The following is a 19912-nucleotide window of genomic DNA, read 5'->3' on the forward strand; positions in this document are numbered from 1 at the left end:
CATTTTACCTGCCACCATATTTTCAGGTTTTATTATTCAGAGTACAACAATACAATGCTTATAAAATAGTTTGTGTTACCTTTCGCTTAAACAATTAATCATGCCTCATTTTAACGTAGAACATGCTTACAATATTTTCTAACAGCTGACGGTCTCGCTACAAATTGCAGACCAACAAAATCTAACTTCGGCATATATTTATATACTTATTTATATATTCCCACTGCATTGGATGGGGGAATGTTTGCTTAAGAACTAGTGATATCATTTTAGGGCATTCTTGTAAATATTAAAAATATTGTTGCTGTTGTTCCTGAAACAAATTGCGTATGTCCTGAGTAACATTTGAGTGGCGTATTCCTAGGCCGTTCCTAAATCGTTGTACCGCTTCGGTGTAGTTGCATTCAGCTGACGCGCATTCATGTCGGAGCTCTAGAAGTGTAGAGAATATCATGCAAAAATTGTTAACTTATGCGGAATTATAGGGAGTGCGGGCAGGAAACGTTGGTTTGTATTGAAATGCCATTGGAGACCATGACATACGAAATCAAGAACAATACGACAAAATCAGAAACAAATCAAGAGATATTGCTGGTAAGTTGTATGTGTGCTGGTACAGTCTTATAAATTCTTAAGGAAACTATATAAATAACGCCACCGATTTGCAAAATTCTGAAAGAAATAAAAAGAATTGTAAATAATATAAACTACAATCTAGTTTAAGAGAAAGATTGATTATTCGTCTAAGAGCAAATAAGTAGGGAAGAACATTTAAAGAAAATTCGATTATTGCCAAATAGTATTCACCATTAGCCATCAAACAGAGCCAGAGAGGTTTCTCTCTTGATTTTCAACACTACGATTACATTAACGTCTGATTGTGATACTTATGGCTTGGCATGCGCTTCGAGAAACAGCAGGAAAAATTCTATAGCTAAACCAATAATACGAAATGCAGAATTAGTAACGGCACTTTAGTTTGGAAGTTAACCTGGAAATATTTAGGTGCATACTTTCAGGCGATGCATTTAATAGGAACAACGAAAGACGAAACAGGAACACAAGGAAAAACATAAATTCCAATTCGTAGTGTACATAATTTCAATATTTTATTTATAATTTATTTTACTTTCAACTTAACAAATAAATTTAAATATGTGTGTGCTTAACTAAACAAATAATGTCTCAATTTGCATTTAAATATGAGTGAACTCGTACAGAATTATGTATTATGGGTGAATTGAATTCACAATTATAATTAATTTCGTAAACATTTAACCATTCTATAGTAATATGTATGTACGTATGTATATATAAATTTCGTTTATTAAATAAATATGCTGTAATTTCTAAACAATTCGTCCACGTCCAGCGTTTATAAAACAAAAACTCACAACAACGCCCACGGAAGGCAATCAACATTAAAGGACACTTCAAAAGCACAACTTCGTTTGCGTTTCAGTATTGAAAATATAAAATTTTGGAATGTCAACCACTAAATGACAAGAAGTTTTGACGAGTAAATCTGGCATTTAACTTAAACGTCAACAAAATGCGTGCACAAGACAATGGGAAGTTAAAGAATTTGAAAACCAAGTGTAGGATTTGAACAAAATACATATTTAAATCAATTAGAACAAAAGTGTTAAGCAAAATTGTTTAAACTCATGAAACTTTGCATACATATTTAAAGATTAAATTAATAGTTCTTTGGGTGGTGTTCTGTATGGGTGTGCATCGTTCATGGGTTCCAGTTAGTCATTGGGATTTAAGGGAGTTGCGGATGTGGGTGTGCATAGGAGGAACGTGGCTGCAAATTCGTTGTCGTTACAGACACACAACTATTGACCTACAGCGCTCTTCTTCTTAATGTATTTTACCTGATTGGACCAATCGCCCGTAGGTACAGTGGCGCGGTAGAATTTTGAGCTCGTCTTGTTGAAAATGGGCAACAGTTCGTTTGCTTCATCGGACAGTGCCTAAAAATATAATATTTAATATAATTTAGTAATTGTAAGGTAAGTTAAGGTCCTGTAATAGCCAATAATTAAGTAATAGTAGTAGTGAAAGTTCTTTAATTACTACAATATTAAATATAATGTTCTTAAAATATACAAATATCGTTTTTAAACAAAATTCATATAAAAAGAGTTTTTAAATGATCATATATGTACCCTATACTATAAAATTTGATCTATCATTCTTCCTTAAGGATAGCAAACTTGCACAATATACTTATACATACACTTTTCAGTAGATTATTAGGAACATCTATATAGAAATTTTACTATTGAAAACAAGTTCTATAGAACCCAAAAGAGCGTCTTGAAGAAAATTGTAAGCTATTCCGTATAACACCAATTCAGAAAAGGATTTATATATGGAGAAAAACCATTTCATTACCAAAATGTTTACCTATCTATATACTATATAAAGCAGTTTGTCCTGACTGATTGGGGATCAACGCACAGCCTAAACGCTAAACAGATAGGAAGCTGAAATTTTGACTCAAGTATTCTTTCATAGACCCACTAAGAAGGGATTTTGGAAAATTCGAGCTCCGAAGGGGGAAAATAGGCTCCAAAGTTTGTATGTGAAATCTGCATTTTTCAACCGATCCACTTCAAACCTAGTTTGTAACATATGTACATATTTCTATGCTGAAACATCAGTTTCAACACTCTAGTGTGGACTTACCTTCAGGTAGATGATGGCATCTGTGCCAAAACCCTCGCAGGATAGCAATACAATATCGCCATGGAAATAGCGTGCATACAGCCTAGAGATGGGCAGACCATAGCCATAGCCAGCCAGCGGTACCGTGTGCAGATCAGATTTTGAAGGTTGCGGCGCCGTACTGTACATGTACTTGAACAGCTGATCGCTCTGGGAGCGTGGAATACCGCCGCCCTGGTCGGAAATCTGTGGGAAGTATAAGGTAGCTGGTGGAAATGTTCAGTACTAAGTGCTTCTTACTCCCTTACCTTAACGCAGATATCCTCTTTCCCGCGGCAAATCGAGACTTTCAGAGGTGGCAGTGAGTCACAGTGATCCTGATTGTGCTCCACCACCGCACGCATTGAATTCTTGAAAAGTTCGAAGAGCATATAGTACAAGTGCGACGGCACGTAGACGGTGCGTATGGGAAAGAGGTCGTCCGCAATGCTGCTGTACTGCTGGATCTCAAGCGTCGGACTCGTCAGATAGTATTGATCACAGAGAAAGCGGGCGTTCTCGTAGGCATCCCGCACCACATCCGACAGATCGCAGGCAGGATCCAAGCAACCAATGTGGCGTCCACCCGAGTGCGGATTCAAGCCGAAGAGTAATGCTGCCAATTAGAGTTGTCATCAGCAAGCCAGTCGATCAATCGATCACTGCGACTTACTGTGCTGATTAATTAGCATACGTATGCTAATACGTGACATGTAGAGCCGATCGAGAAAGTACTGAATGGAGCTCTCAATGGGGGCGTCCACTTGACCGCCCTCGTTCTCCTTCATCTCGATGACACCCTGCGCCATGGTCTGCACCACATCACTGTGCCTATTTCGTATGAGATCTAGATCCTGCACAAATCTGTCGCAACATATTCAAAATATATCGGTTAATATGTTTTCAAACAATTTCAGCAGACGTCTACCAACAACTCACTTTTGCAAAATGTCATGCGTGGGTTCGGCCTTCTCGTATTCCAGCACCTCCTCGAAGCTCTTCACATACCAGTTGTTCACCTCACTCACGGAGCGCGTGTGGAGCAAGTTGTCGGGCAACAAGGCAATCTCTTTCATTATGTTGGCCAAACGCACGGGCAGCTCCTTGCGCAGAAATATGAAAGATTTCTTCTCACATGCATTTTGACCTGAATAGTAAGTATATGAATAGATAAAGAAAAGCCGTACGCTTGATAAGTAGATCTACTAAAAACAATTTTAAAATGGCTGCCAACCCAACTCTTGTTTAACTTTTGGCATTATAATAATATTCCCATCACAGGTTGTATAACAATATACAAAATAATTTATTTTATTTATGGGTCCCAATGGCGTTTCTTGACTGTTGCCTAACTATATGTACATACAAACATAAATATATTGCTTATGTGATTCATTGAGCAATGAATACTGTCTGTGTTTTCCAAACTGATTGGAATTTTGAAATTTTTCAACTTCTGCAATCAACGGCTTATCAATTCAACAGCAAGAGAGTTAACGAAACATCGTACGATTTAAAATGGTCGTTACAAATTGCCCATATACTCCTACAATACTGAGAAAGTACAAATAAGTCATTTGTTGGGATTGCAGATTCACATTTTAAGTAATATAATACATAGTAAGTAAAGTAGTACACCCTTGAACAGGGGGTTTTCCATCACTAATCAGGTGCTGGACAATATCCACTAAAGCTTAATAACATATCTATATACATATGTACATAAATATGTATGTATGTATGTATGTTTCTACACACGTTCTGCATTTGCGCATATGTACATATGTATGTATGTAGGTAGGTAAGCTAAAAGTTTGCTTACAGACACACGCATTTGGTAATGAAATTGATTAGAAAAGCAAAATGAAAACAAAGGACATCAGTTTTAGCAGAATAACAAATATACATATGTATGTATGTATGTATTCTTTCGAAACGCCCAGTTCAAGACCTCCACAAAGGCACATTCGTACACAGTTCCAAGCCGATAAAAGCACCAACATGGTTGATAGTCTTGTTATTTGTTTTCTTTCAAAAACAGAGCAAGAAAAACAGGCGATTTTAGCCGACTGATAAGACTTGGGACTTAATACAAGTGAGTGCGCTCCGAGGCAAATAAACGCACACCTACTCGTACAAATGTTTGGCCTTGAACCAATAAGTAAGCAGACACGCCCACTTATTTCTTTCTTGTATTCTTTATTCGTCAGTCTGCAATTCCGATGATTATAATTACTTAATGCCATGCGAAAATACCTATGCCATATGTATGTACATACATATATACATACATATAAACATACGTGCCCATATTCATGATACAACTTGATAACAATTATGAGGTCCCCCAATCAATGAGCCGACCACTAGGCTGGCGTTTACAATGGGAGGCAAATTGACGTAATAAACCGTAATTCTAGATGAATGTTTGGATGTAGAAGCAGAAACGATTCAATTGGGACAATATATTGCTCGGCATGTGGTCATAAAAGCTTTGCAAGCTTTTTATGGGTTTGTTATTCTTTTTTTTTTTGCTGTTGTTTTAGAAACTGCGCCATGTTGTTTATGTGCCAACGGGTTCCATTGTAACGAATGGCAAAAACAAAACAGAATATGAAAAACAAGTTAACAAAAACAAACATAATCAAAGACTTTCAAAATAAACTAAAACAGGTTAGCAAGCTGAATAATCAATTGAATCGTCCGACCGTTGACGAGCGACGTCTACAAATTTCATACGGAAGAATATACTAGAAACTGCTCGCGAGAGACAAGGCAAGCGGGAAAGAGACGGAGAGCGAGAGAGGATCGCTCACACGCGCCGTTCTCGCGCCCCACTCGTTCTCCCCTCATGCCTAATTCTTCTTTCAACTTATGATGAGCTTTGCATTTTTTTGTTCTGGAATACGCTGATTTGTTGCGCTAAAAAGTTGCCAAACATACAAAACTCACGAGTTCTTTTCTTATTGTGATAAGGTCCAAGACAATAATAATTATAAACATTGGCCGTCTGGCATTAAATATTTTGATGCATTGCATTCGAACCGTGATAAGCTTCCGATGTGCGTAACGTTTTTCACTTTCGATTTCTTCTTCTTTAAGCTGCGCACTATATAAATGAACACACACATACATACATTTATGGTTGCAGATAGTATAGAAAGATTTAAGAATAAAATTTAAAAAAAAAGTTGTCGCCCGTGTCTGTCAAATTCTATAGAAAAGCGATAAGGCCAGGCGGCAAAGAGAGGCCCGGCATGTTATAGCACAGAAATATTATTGTCATACACATACATGCATACATATGTATTTATGTATGTGTGTATGTAGATATGTATGTTTGTGAATAGCCCCGATAGAGGGGCTTGTTTTTAAATTCTTTTGCTTTGCTTTCTTCAGATACCATGCGAAAAATTCTCGCTACTTCATAGCAATTCGTTACAATATCGGGCCCATTAAATGCCTAGACACCAATTCAATCAACAGTTTAGTACCTATTTATCCATCAATTCGCACATTGCATTGGAATTACAAAAAAAAAGAAGCACAATTGATATTAAATTTGCAACTCAAATTACCCAGAACGATTACAAAGTGACATTGCCAGACACGCAATTGAGGAGGCACGCACTAAACAAGCCATTTTATCACCCATCAGTGACCCTCTCCCGCACACCCTTCCACACCGACCACAAGCAACTGCCACTCGCACCCAAATGCTTTATGCACGGCCAAGGACATAAGTACATAGATACACACATAGGTATATATGTATATTTAAATTTACATACTATTGTGAACTACATGGACAGTCAGAATCGAAGATAGCGGGGGAATTTAAGCAATTAACTTACAAACCACATGTGTGAGTATTTGAATGTCATCAGAATTGTAAATTAAAATGATTTTCTATAATTTATTGGTGTTTCATTTTCCAAACAGAGTCAATATATCCCTTAAATTAATTAAGCTCAAAGACTGGGTATCCAGTACAAGATATTGTATAATCAAAGATTACAGGTATTCGATTCTCATAGTGTGGCATATCCGTAAATACTTGTATTTCATAGGATTTAGTTTAGGGAGAAGTTTTCACACTCCCGGGGTAAGAGAGGATAACTAGAATCCCAAATTTATTATTAACTTTTGGGTACACTTAATGTTTTACTTTTTTTAGATCAGCCGTAATAATGCTGTAGCTAGAAGTCTAATTGTTGCTCCCGCGAGTGACAAATGTTACGTGCTAGTTTATTCTATGTTGTTGTAATTTTTTAATTCTGTTAAATTCATTTTCTTAAACGACAGTCAGTATTAAATCTTATCAGCCTGTAAACAGCACGTTTTCTGTTTATTTTGCTGATTACACGTATACATACATATGAATGTATGTATGTATAATCGAACATTGCTCTGCGAGACAGGCTGAACTTTTGCATAACAGGAACACCCGACGTTACTCTTCTGCATGTTCAAGCGCTGCTATTGCGGTCCGACTTGTCTACGACCCTGTTTCCAAATAAGTAGTACACATGCAAACGTATACACACACGCACACACACACACACAGAAATGCATTTACGTATGCACAGAGTAATTACATTGGGAGCGAACACAGCTGATGTTGCCGAGAAGCAGAGAGGCGCAAAGTGCAAACAGCTGTTGCATTTGAGGGAAATTTACTCGGTCATTGCATCAGCTTTCCCTTCACCCTCTGTGCGCTCACAATATAGTCAATGGGCTGGATTGGGCTTTAAATATATTTGACTCATATTTGCCTTTGTCCGATCTAGTACGTGGATGTGTTATTGTCATTTGCATCACGGGACGGGGGCGTTGCTGACGTTTCAACGCGTGCGAAAAAAAACGAGAAAAGAGCAGAAGAAAAAAATGTTTTGCCTTTGCCGCGTTGCTGCTGACGTCGCGACATCTTTGGCTCTGTTAAGTTTTCGGCTATGCTTTTGACGTCTACGTTGTTAGCTGTATTTGCTCTCTTAGCCAGTGCCAACGCTTCTAGTTTCAGTTCCAAAGTTCAAAAACGCACGGCAAACACAAAAAATAATAATAAAAAATAAGTAAATGAATATGGGACCAGGACGGTACGCTCATCTCATGTCATCTGATGGACTTTGGCGAATACTCGAATTTAATCATTGTTTGCCAACAACAATTAACACACGCTATAGACATACATACATATGTATGTATGTATGTATGTATGTACATACTATATTTGTACATACATATGAATATACCTATCTATTATATTTGTGATTTTCCATTTTTTGCCAGCGACTTTCTTGCTTATACTTTGGCACGCAAAATCTGCCCACACAAGAAAATAGCACATGATTTTGATGAAGAACACATATAAATATACATACATACATACATGACATATTCATGTACATATGTATATGTGTATAATGAATATACACGAATGTGCGCATATATTTGTCAATAAGTGGATCTCGAGATCTAATATACATACATACATATATTATTCTATGTTAGATCGAGCATATATTATAGGTGATATAAAAAGTGGGCTGGTGCGGTTTAAAATTTAAAGACTGTAGTAAGCAAAATGTCTGATAACAACCATGCGTATGATTAATATAAGCTTCGTTAGCTCCAATTGCGCATACGCCATGTTCATACATACGTACATAGCTGTAGCACTACGGTTTTTTAGAATTGGGACAACTACTACATATGTAGATTCGATAATCAACAGTCAGAATACGATTTCTAGCTCGGATGCAATTTATTCACGTGTTGCTAAAATCGCGATATAAGTATGGTATACTATATACATATGTACATATGTATGTATGTAGTTACAAATACTATAAATCCACGAGCCATTTTAGCACCTTATCTATGACGTCTATTTGACAATATGACCGAGTATTAGTATTTTTCCCAAAATTATGCCGACTTTGTGAAGTGATGTGTTAACACATTTATTTGGGAAAACAATCAATAATTTTGGGCGTCGATTGCAATATTGTCCATGCTATATACTCGTACCTATAGAAATAATTTATCGTGTCTGTAATTTTAATGTGGAAATGGATTACGTGCGGTTCACGTTCAATTGGTGATATAAAGGCAAAAAACAATTTGGTACAGTCGCTGGCAAAACGTCAAAACAAAAACAACCGTTATCAGGCCAACAATCAAGGTTCAAGTACTTATGAAAATACAGCTACACCACGTTTTTTTCATGGTACATACATATGTATGTATAGTATGTATATGTGTGTAACACACTGTGGGAAAATTAATAATTGTAGTCTCGCTTAAATAATAGGAATGCTTTAATTAAAACACAGATACTAGCATAAATGTATGTATATATTTATGTATAGATAGATAAATACATACATACATACTATTTCTACTGTATTATTGCTCCTATAGCCGGTTGGCGGCGAACGTTTTAGTAATTTCAATAAAATATAAAAACTTTTTAAATTACAAGTTTTTTTTATAAAAAATTTAATTAAAAGAAAACAAATTAATTGCCGTGGTAAGTATAATGTTCCCAAGAACAAGCGCCTAGATATCTTGAAACGTTCTAAGATTGTGTTATAACAACAACAATTCTCGGCCTCTAATATTTTTGTTGTTCACAAATTTTATTCTGTTTCATTTAAATTATAATCTTTAGAATCGATATTTCTGGGAATATTTAACAAAAGCTGTCGCTAAAATTCTTTAAAGGTACACTAATTAAATATTAATTTTATTTTGATAAGACGTTCAAAAAATCTTGAAAGCATAATAAAGAGTTTCTCCCATTTCTTAAAAAACAATAGAAATTTTTTATATTTATGTATGTATTAATCGTCAATATCGTACACACTGCAAAGAATTTGAATGTCTTACCGCGCGAAAAAAATATTTCCATATTAAATTAATTGGTATTGAAATCAAAGCAATGGTAAGAATATTTATAGCTTGGTTCAAATATTAAAATACGCGATTTTTTATACATACATATGAATGGATATACTACATGTACATACATACATATGTAACTAGTTTCTGAGACTGACGCACCGTATTAATAGTTAATCTATCAGATGCCGACATTAAAAAGAAGGTGAGCGACCATGTTATTTTATTGCAGGGCATCCGAATGTCTTAGTCTCTTGATAGGTATATATAATCATGTATGGAAGGAAGGCTATTATGTTTTCCTTCTACATTATACAAACATACATTGGTGAACATAGGTGAACAAAATAACAACAACGGGAGCTGTTTTTGAGAAAAACACAGACCGAAGCCGGCCGCCATCGACTCAAATCGACATAAAGTAGGGCGCCAAGTTTGGTGGGTTCTCTATGTATGTATGTATGTATGTACATATGTATGTATGTCTTCACGACTGTTGCTATTTGTGTCTGTTTCCCACAATTGTTGCGGAAAAGCGCACAGCAAGTAAGATGCAGAGGCAGGCTCAACAAAGCCTGATAGGCAGATGGATGCTATGGGAGAAGCTTAAATGGGCTCGTACGTGTGTGTAGGTGTATGTATGCATGTGTGAGTATGCACTGTTCCTGTATGTATTACTTTTATTTTGGAACACACTTGGTTCGCTTACTAAGGTATGTATGTATGTATGGGTATGTACTGCTGACAAGCTGCTGGCTTGGTGGGTGTAACTGACATTGAAATGTCCTTGGGTGGCACGTGCTCTCACAGCTGTCGGTCTGGCAGGGTTACTGCAGGTAATTGTTGTTGTATTTTCTTATGGCATATTTGTGAATACATCTTCAAGCCCATAAATGGTTGAGTAGCTCCTGTTCTTATTTCTGTTTACAGCACAGAATCTAAGCAGCAACCAGATGGGATAAAATGCTGACCTAATGTTATGTAACTGAATATGTTTGTCTATAGTCAACAGTTGGCGGTGTCCGCCGGCTCAGTGTCGACAATAAATGCCTAATTAACATTTTTAAAAAACGTTCAGTTAGACAATGGGAATGTGCGCAGTTTAGATATAAGTTCCAAATATACTATGGAAACAAAGTGTGGTTAGATTACCATCTTCCTGTCATGCATAATAAATGGTTTATAAATTAAGTGGAGTATAGTGTAGACAATAATCGATATGCATACATATAGAAAAACAAATAATTAATGTTGTTCAAAAGCTTAGAATATAGAATACCCATATGTATACATATGTATGTACATACCTACAATCCATATGCATGCATTGTACATACCTACAATCCATATGCATGCATTGTACATATTTGCATTGACAATGCACGGCTCTATTCACAATGCCAACCGATTTGGATTCTACTTGAAATTGCGCAATATGTGTTAAATGGCGGACGATAAACGTTTCCACACATACATATGTATGTAAGTACATACTATATGTACTTGACATCCATATACTATACATACATATGTATGGAAGACAAAATCAAAGCTCTAACGATCGTCGAGCTTGCAATAATATACATCGCTCTTTACAGGTTTAGAGCTGACTGTATTTTCCACAGTAACCGATATTGGCAATAAAACAAGAGGCATTCTAGCTTTTCAAAACACATACAATACATTTGCAAGCCAATTAAACATACATATGAAAGTACGCATTAATAAACAAGGAAAGAGGCAAGGTGAATAAACGCAGAGCAAGAGTTCGCGAGAGGGAGAGAACGCGTCTGTGTGTTTGTTGGGTGTGGAAGCGGGAGGAAGTGAGGCATATACCGGCACTTGCAAGGACATTGGCACATATAAGCAGTGTTGTAAAGTGAGTACGATCCATTAATATCAATTATGACTAATTAACTCGGAAATGTTAAACTCACCAAAATCCATAAACTGTTTTATTGAAAGCGGCGATGGATTGAAGCCCGCGTAGAAGTCAAGCATCTGAGTAAGTCTTGTGAATTTTTGTGATGAACACAGAAAAGTTGAAATACGCATTTTGATATTTTACAACAACTTTCTTTGCCTCTTGGAAATACTTTGCAGTCCAATTGTGATGGGCCAAATGTCCTTAGCTCACCTTCAAAGGCTAAAGATAGGCATACGTTTTGTCCTTTAATGCGAGCGTTAACCTCTTTTTCACTTTCTTATGCTCTTTCTTTTTGCTTTGCTTGCGTCAGATTCCAGCTGGCAAAGTATTTTGATCCCAAATATGTTTTTGTTCGCACGTAGACAGCAGCAACCACAATAATAAATCAATTGTAGTATAGTGTTGTTATTTTAGTGGTACAGTAAACGCAAAAAAAGTAGCAAAATATTTTAATCAACAGCAATAATTCCCGAAAATGTTAGCTCTTGCTCTTTATGTTGTTGTTAATATACAATTCCTCGTCAGCCTTCTTTGGGCGTGTTTGTTGTTGTTTTTGCAGATGCGCCATAAACATTAAACCGCTGACTTAATTAAACTCTTTGTATTGCAGATTTTTGTGCGCTATGCTTTAGTTTCCCTTTATTTACTTTATATGTACTATATGTTCTTATTTTGCTTCACAGCCAACTCGTGAGGAGCGCGAGCGATTGACGCGCGGCTTCTTTGACAATGTATAGTTAACTAAGCGGCGAAATTTTATTCTTTTTACAATTCGACAACTTATTCTCCACTGTTCGAGAGCACAAACGAATTGCTCATTTTTATAGGCGGCGCAGCATATGTATGTAATTTGTTTATGTGTGTGTGTGTGATTTAGCTGGAGAAATAGACCCCAAAGCCGCGCCAATTAGAATGGCGCCGATATGACAGTGTTGAACAAATTCATGAAAAAAGTGTGTACACACCTTGCTGAAAGTGTACGTGATTTTCCTCAATTGGAAAGTTGTTAAAATTTATAAAAATAAGGCAGAAGTTTAAGTTTTTTTACTTACCTATGTGTGTAGTTTTGAAAATGCAAGTTGGTGGTTTTCAGCTGGAGAAATATATCCAAGAACCGCGCCAACGACATCATCATTATACGATGAGCTGAGCAATTTCAAGACAATTAATGTGATGTATATTTCCGTTACATATTTTTGCACAAATGGTTTTCACAATGATAAAAAATCTCTTTTAGTTTTATACTTTATTGATACACTTAAAAATACATAGATAAATATCAATAAGTTACACCATATACAAATGTAATTGAAATTATTCCAATTTAATTGCAATAATATTCAAATCTCTTCCTCGACATGCCATGTTTTAAACTCTTGCGGTAATTTCTCCAGTTCATTAAAAATTCGTGAGTTTAGTAAATTTTATAAATTCACACACAAAAAATAATAATAAAAAAACATGTACCTTCGAAAAGGGAGCATTCACTAACTATTTTTATACAAACATTAATTTTGTTTCCAACAAGGTATTTTTCGTCTGTTCTCCCATTGGATTTAATTTGAATTTACAAACACAATTGCAACTCGTCCACTAAAATTCGAGTTGTGCGTAGTTATTTTCTAATGCCAAAATGACTAAAGTAAATACATTAGGTTCAGTGGTAGGTGTTGTTACAGCACTTGGAGGCCAGATTTGGAAGTTGAATGGTTAGTAGTAGTTACAGAGTATGATCTACATTAGTTTATATGTTTAATATAACTCTATATGTATATATATGTATGGTATATGTAGATAAATTTGTGTTAACAAAAACAATGCTTTTAAAATCATAACAAGGTTTTAGAATGATATACAATTGTAGTTTATGTGGGTGTTTAAGGAACATGACAACAATAGCGCATGGAGTGATACAAATTAATAAGCGGACCTCAACTCCCAAGGAACATGGTGCACTCAAATCTTACGGAAATATTTTAGTTTTTAGCAACACATTTACACAGATACATCTGACTAACAATTTTTATGTAGCAATATTAATAATATATATATATATAAAGATATATACATATATATCTTGGATTGATTCGAATATTAAATATGATTGCATATACTTAACAAATATATGCGTCTGGTTTTCTTTTATACATATATCCACGCATATATATATGTATGTAAATCACACATCTATATATTAAATATATATGTATATACATTTATACATATAGTTGTGGATTTAGCTGAGATTTTCTTCCGTTCTAGTCATTTGATTTACGTGGTGTTTCGTTGGAACATGACTGCATCCCCGCCTCCAAAACTCCTGGCCTGCATCGTATGCTCTGTCGCTCCTTAGTCCCATGCAGCACTCAATAAACAAACCGGTTCACATTAATGCCTAACCCATTGCCACCACAACCACCTGAAGGGGGCGGTGAGTGATCTTCGTCATAACCGTTGCGCTCATTTCCGCGCTTTGTATTGTGCTTAAAACGTTGTAGCTTCAGTTCCTCAGTGTACACACGATTGTCCTGCTGCACAAAGTCTCGTAACGTTCGCGGCAACTCCTCCAGTGTAAGCGGCTGCGGCATTTGTACCGTTACCATTGTGTGGGCCGAGCCTGTCGTGGACATCTCATTCGAGCGCCCACACATCTGGTAAAAAAGAATATACGGCGTGTTCGGCGACGTCAGGTTGTGCATCTCTTCAGGCTGGGATATGGTCACCAAACTGTCGTTGAACTTGTACCAGTTCTTTGATTGATCAGCAGCGAAGGTGAAATAGTGACCAGAGTCCATGCTAAAGCCCGAGTGCACAACACCCGCATACAGATCATAGTGCACGGTGGATAGCTCCTGGAGTGTATCATTGGCACACACTTTGACGGTCACCTGAGATAATAGAGCTTATTAGCATAAATTCTGTGGGAAGATCTGAGTAGGTCTCACTTACACTTTCGTCGTGGAATACCTTGTGCATAAGCTTAGTACGAAAATGATATTTCTGATCGTACTTAAATTGCTTGAGCGTTAAAATAAGATTGCGAGGTGCTTGGGTTACCCCTATGCGTCGCTCGGCATCGCAAAGGCTCTGGCAGCGCGGACAGTAATATTTATTTTCCCCATCCATCTTCTCTGGTGAGCAGTAGTACTCGATTAGATCCTGTACCGAGTAGTTGGTTGCTCCGCAGTCTTCCTTGTCGTCCGGAAAGGACAGCTGCAGCTCACGAAAGCTGTCTTCGTTGCAACTCTTCCAGGAGCACTTTAAACATCTGTAGGTGGTGGCTAGTTTTCCTGTGAACGTTTTATCAATTGTCGACGGCGGTTTCTTAGGCACCAGCTCTTTATCGTTGTGATTTGTTGTACCTTTGGTGGGTGTAAGTGCGTTGTTCACCTTGCTACCCCCGCCAACTACACTACTGCCGCTGCACGTGGTGGTGGCTGAGGAGCTGTTGTTGGTATTGTTAGAGTTTCCGCTGTTTTTGTTGCTGTGAGCAGCACTGATCTCACTATCCATGCTATTGTACGGTATGACACCAGATGCAGCAATCTCATCATCCAAAATGGGGCCTGTCTGCGTCACTGGCTCCGCCTGGGACGCATCCCCACTCTCCAATTGCTGGGCGGCACCATTGCGCTTGTGGTGCTGATTGTTAATCTCGTGCTCATGCAATAGATCCAGAAGGTAGCCTAGGAACTCAGAACTGTCCTGCTGCAGGCCCGGCGTGAAGCCAGGCGGACGTGTTGCACTAAGGACGCGCGATGGTGTCAGCTCGTATCGCATCGAGTGGTGCATCAGCGCAATTTGTTGCTGTACTTTAAGCAACAGCGGTGAGGTGCTCTCGATGAGAAGAATTTGACGGCTGAAGCTAAAAAAGATATTTGCAGATGCTCGCTTAAAATAAAGTCCTTCAAATGCAGAACATGGTTTTTCAAAATAATGGTTCCTTAAATATAATCTGTTTCACCATAACCCTAATATTCTAATAAAGAAGCTTCCAAAATCCCCAAAGTATTAGGGATATTAAAGTATTCATAAATCATTGCCGCTTACATGTTTTTTTCCAAAGTACTTGTATGTATTTATGGAGAAAAAATACGAGATCACTCGTAAAACGATAAAAGATGGTAATTGGTCTCATTCAGAAATATCATTTGGTCGTATGTGTTTTTTTTTAGGAAAATATAACATATACAGCAACCATTCTGTAAATTTACTTAAACATTTTATGTTGTGGAGCAAAAATCGCTTACGTAATTTGCCGTCAAAAACAGATGCATTTGTTTTACAAACACAAAAATAGTGCGTCTTGTATAGCTATCAGTAAGTATAACACAAATACAAATATTCTTATCACATTTTTCAAGTGTTGTCGCCAAATGTCTCCATTGTATTAGCATTTGTTAAAATGTGTAATATATACAATATATAATAGACACTGCAGCGAAAAAGGACATTAGAGAGAGACTGTGTATATTGTGTTAAGAAAATTAATGAAAAGATCTGCTCGATAAAACAAATTATATATCCCCCATTTATCACGCAAACAACCCAGTCAGTGTGTTGTACTTACTCGTTGGTCATGGCCAGAACCTGAAGAACGCTGTTCATGTAGCACGTATTGCCAAGGTTCACAAGGCCCACTCGGGCATTGCGTCGGCCCACTGGCAGGGCATTCTCGTGCATGGCGCGGGCAAGCGCCACATAGTTATAGGATGGCTCGTACATGTGCAGAGCCGCCTTGACTGGTGCGTAAAGATCGTCGTTGTCGTTGAAGCGTAACATGAGCGCATTTGTCAGATCGACCAACTTCTGCATATAGGCGCGTGACTCATTGCCAAATTCGTCCATGCTGTTGGACTGCTGCTTTAAGTAGCGTATAACGCCGGGTATCTTTGGCAATATCTGAGGCAGGAATTCAAAATGAATTTTGGAGCCTAAACACGGAATGATCGCTCACTCACCTTGTGGAATATCTCAGGCGTTTGATAGATTGTCGACAGCATGTGGAATACAATAGGCGCCACCTTCGGACGTAACGCGGGCAATATCATTAGCATGAAGAGCTTCTCGATGTTATCCAGCGCTATATTGTCTAGCAGGAGGTACTTCTCTTGTTCCCGCAGTCCGGTCAGCAGCGCCATGACCCAAAGATTCAGATTTTGGCAGAAATTGCAGACGCGTACCCACTCGCACAACAAGTTGACCGTCTTGCGGATGCTAGAGTCCAGCACGTTCTGCTCAAGCAGCGATTGCACAGCCTCGATGATGGAGTTTGGATTGAACAGTTGAAACACAATTGCCACGGCACAAGTGGGCGGCTCAAAGGATGCTTGCGTAATCAATTCATAGACAATGCGTAGGTAAAAAATAAGATAACGCTTCTCATTTGGCTTCGCCAGAAAAGCGCCTACTTTGGCAATGTCCTCCTTAAAGCGCTTGAGGTCTTCGGCCGTATTGCGCACCTCAGTACGCGACAGGCTGCAGATAACGTGTTCATAGACCCGTAACATTCCCGGAGAGCCAAACGATTGAGGCTGATCATGCTGCTCAATGGTCTGGATGATGCCCAGCAGATCCTGTATGTCATGCTTAATCCCCCCATTCGCTGTCGCGCTTGTCATCTGGCTATCGACTTGGTCACCACCCGCCTCCGAATTGTTGCCAAGGCCTGCTGCGTCTGCTTGCTCCTGCCCACCACCGCCTTCATCCGAGACATTCGAGGTGTTGATTGATGGCTTAACGTTAGGTTGGCTACCTGATCCTTGACCAGCATTGCTGCTCCCTGTGGCTTGAGCATCGTTTGCCTCCGCGTTGTTTTGCTTAACAGCCATAGCGATGGCCTCTGCTTTCACTGTTTGAAGAGCTGTGTAAGGGTTTGCTTTAAAATATGTGTACCTGCTGCGACTTATACGGCGGTTCGCGCAGCGCCCGCACTTGATTTTTGGTTTTGCGCGGGGTTTCCGGCCGCCTTGAGGCCTTCGACTCTTTAAACGCGACACTACCGCGTCCTTGAACCTTGAGCCGTTACGTGTCGTTGTTACTGTGTGACCTTTAAATAGCGGGTTACCCGCACGTATAGATTTTAAAGAGGCATCACACGAAACATTCCAACAGAAGCACAGAAGCAGGCATGCATTAAATCCACTTGGATTTCTCCCAAACCAAATTGGGGATTGGGGACGTCTCGCTTTTATTTCTGATGTTGTAGGAGAGGCGGAGACGACGCTCGCTTTGTTTTTAGCTGCCGTCCGTCGGTCCGTTTTTTCTTTTCTCTGTTACTTGCCAATTCTGTTGCGCGTTGCTTTTCACACTGTTAGCCGAGCGATAGGAAAATCTTGCTCACTTGTATATTGTTAATAAACTACAATTTTGAATGCTGTGCAATGATTTGATATTACTATGTATGAATGTTTTGTCTACTGCGATTTCTTCTCTATTTTCCTTCGTTCGTTGCTTGTGAAATTGTCAAAGCAGATACAAACGTTCAGTCTGATTTTTATGACTACTTGTCAGCGCTGCCACTTATAAGGAAAAATGGCGATGCCAGACTCAGATCATTTCAAAATATCGTGATTAATCATCTAATTTAAGCTAACTTGCACAGTTCTGCTAAAGATATAATTCAACGCAATTGCAATCTGAACACATTTTTTAAACAATTCCTTAGCTACTATACTAATCTGTTCAAACAGACGTACCAAAATTGCTGTACTTAAATTTGTAAATATGTTCGTAAATTTCATAAGTGAATTTTTTTTAAATCAAATGTTTGCTTTCAACGTTTGAGACTTAAAATTATTATTATATTATTAACATTGAAATATGATAACCGATCTTTTAAATACGTGAAATAAATACAAAATAAACATAAATGTGTTCTAAATTGAATTAATTGGAACTGTGTGTGGAAACGATGTGGCAACATTGTAAGTTGTTTGGATGTGTTGGGTACTTAGTATTCGCATGCGGGTTTTGAATGACAAAAAAGAAGAACAAGCATCTTTATTGTTTTGACTTGTTTTTGTTAAATAAATAGGAGAAAAATGCATCCGGGTCAAATCGAAGTTAACGAAATTACTGGATACTGGACGTTCCTCATGAGCATTGAGTGGAGGGATCCATTTTTGATTGCTCTCATTCTGATGCACCTGCTGACAACAGTAACGGCGCTACTGACACGAAACAACACAAACTTCCAGATATTTTTATTTTTTGTTCTATGTAAGTACCGCTGTAATAATTGAATGCATTGTTACTATTGATATATATTTTACTCTGATTATCAGTGTGTGCAGTTTACTTTTCGGAAAATATTAACGAATATGCCGCGCATAATTGGAGCGCTTTTACCAAACAACAATATTTTGATAGCAACGGCTTGTTTATCTCTACAGTGTTCAGCATTCCTCTGCTGCTCAACTGCATGCTGCTGATTGTGAGTATTTTTATTCATTCATATTCATGTGGACGTGTGTAAAAAAGCATTATTATCATTTTTCATAGGGTGCATGGCTGTACAATTCAACTCAACTTATGTCATCGTTAAAAATTGCACAACTTAAGGAACGATCTCGTCGAGAACGCGAGTGCAATGCGGCAGCAACAGCTCCACAAACTCAATTTACATCCACAACAAAGTCCTTTAAGTCTGATTAGATTAGGAATTTGTTAACACTTAATGATTCGAGTAGCCATAAAATGTTAATTTCGTCAGCTCCAAATGAATGGCGTATTGTTCAATAAACTTATATTTACATACATTGTTCATATACAAACCTAAAATACATGTGAAATTCACTGTAGATGATTAACATAGCTCTTTAATGAAGATTTTTTTAAATGAAACCCAAACTTAATAGAGAATCGCATGCTTTAAAGACTCATATTCTATATCATCTATGACAGCTAAAGAATAAGAAGATAAGTGATATCGAATTTTGATTCAATGCGAACTGGAACTATGTTGTACAAACCAAGACGGTTGTACAAAATTTAGACGGTCATATGCTTGATTATAAAAAGGCCCTTGATGAGATTAAAAGAACCAAGTAGCGAAATTACTGCAACTTATACAATTTCTGATACCAATTTTGTGTCATTGATTGAAATGCTAGATTTCTGATATTAAGATTACTACTGTTAAGATTTTGTTTGCACAAAGAACAAAGGCTTTTGATGTGTGTTTAAAATTAGGTTTTGCGAGATTTTAAATAATCTCGTACATAAAAATTTGCCAATGCATCCAATGAGAACATTTCTAGTTCGAACAGGAAAATGGGATCTGACCTTGCTTTGATTTATCGGTGTATCGAATAAGCCCATCGATAGCAGCCAACTAAAGCAATCGATTCTATGCATCGGACCATC

General features: G+C 37.7%; 3 protein-coding genes across 4 annotated transcripts; 1 reads left to right on the plus strand and 2 right to left on the minus strand.

The window, feature by feature from the left end:
• Positions 1–47: 47 nt before the first annotated feature.
• On the minus strand, positions 48–12327 carry LOC115633790 (pyruvate dehydrogenase (acetyl-transferring) kinase, mitochondrial). 2 transcript variants are annotated; one of them, XM_030531268.1, is made up of 7 exons: positions 11556–12327; positions 3655–3862; positions 3389–3579; positions 2985–3331; positions 2698–2922; positions 1881–1979; positions 48–672 (listed from the first exon to the last, which is right to left on the minus strand). In XM_030531268.1, the coding sequence occupies exons 1-7, from the start codon at positions 11671–11673 to the stop codon at positions 622–624; spliced, it is 1239 nt and encodes a 412-aa protein (XP_030387128.1). In that variant the 5' UTR covers positions 11674–12327; the 3' UTR covers positions 48–621. The 2 variants fall into 2 exon arrangements, with proteins under 2 accessions (XP_030387128.1, XP_030387127.1); XM_030531267.1 differs by having other exon boundaries at positions 50–432.
• A 526-nt stretch (positions 12328–12853) lies between these two features.
• Positions 12854–17990, minus strand: LOC115629725 (ubiquitin carboxyl-terminal hydrolase 35). The gene is made up of 4 exons (XM_030526257.1): positions 16507–17990; positions 16116–16447; positions 14495–15410; positions 12854–14433 (listed from the first exon to the last, which is right to left on the minus strand). Exons 1-4 carry the CDS (start codon positions 17374–17376, stop codon positions 13912–13914), a joined length of 2640 nt encoding a protein of 879 aa, XP_030382117.1. The 5' UTR covers positions 17377–17990; the 3' UTR covers positions 12854–13911.
• Positions 17991–18536: 546 nt separating this feature from the next.
• On the plus strand, positions 18537–19320 carry LOC115634095 (transmembrane protein 18). The gene is made up of 3 exons (XM_030531652.1): positions 18537–18766; positions 18832–18980; positions 19049–19320. The coding sequence occupies exons 1-3, from the start codon at positions 18589–18591 to the stop codon at positions 19199–19201; spliced, it is 480 nt and encodes a 159-aa protein (XP_030387512.1). The 5' UTR covers positions 18537–18588; the 3' UTR covers positions 19202–19320.
• The last annotated feature ends 592 nt before the right edge of the window (positions 19321–19912 follow it).

This window comes from Scaptodrosophila lebanonensis, unplaced genomic scaffold (genome assembly GCF_003285725.1).
Source record: "Scaptodrosophila lebanonensis strain 11010-0011.00,11010-0021.00 unplaced genomic scaffold, SlebRS2 tig00000001-arrow-pilon, whole genome shotgun sequence".
Taxonomy (NCBI): domain Eukaryota; kingdom Metazoa; phylum Arthropoda; class Insecta; order Diptera; family Drosophilidae; genus Scaptodrosophila; species Scaptodrosophila lebanonensis.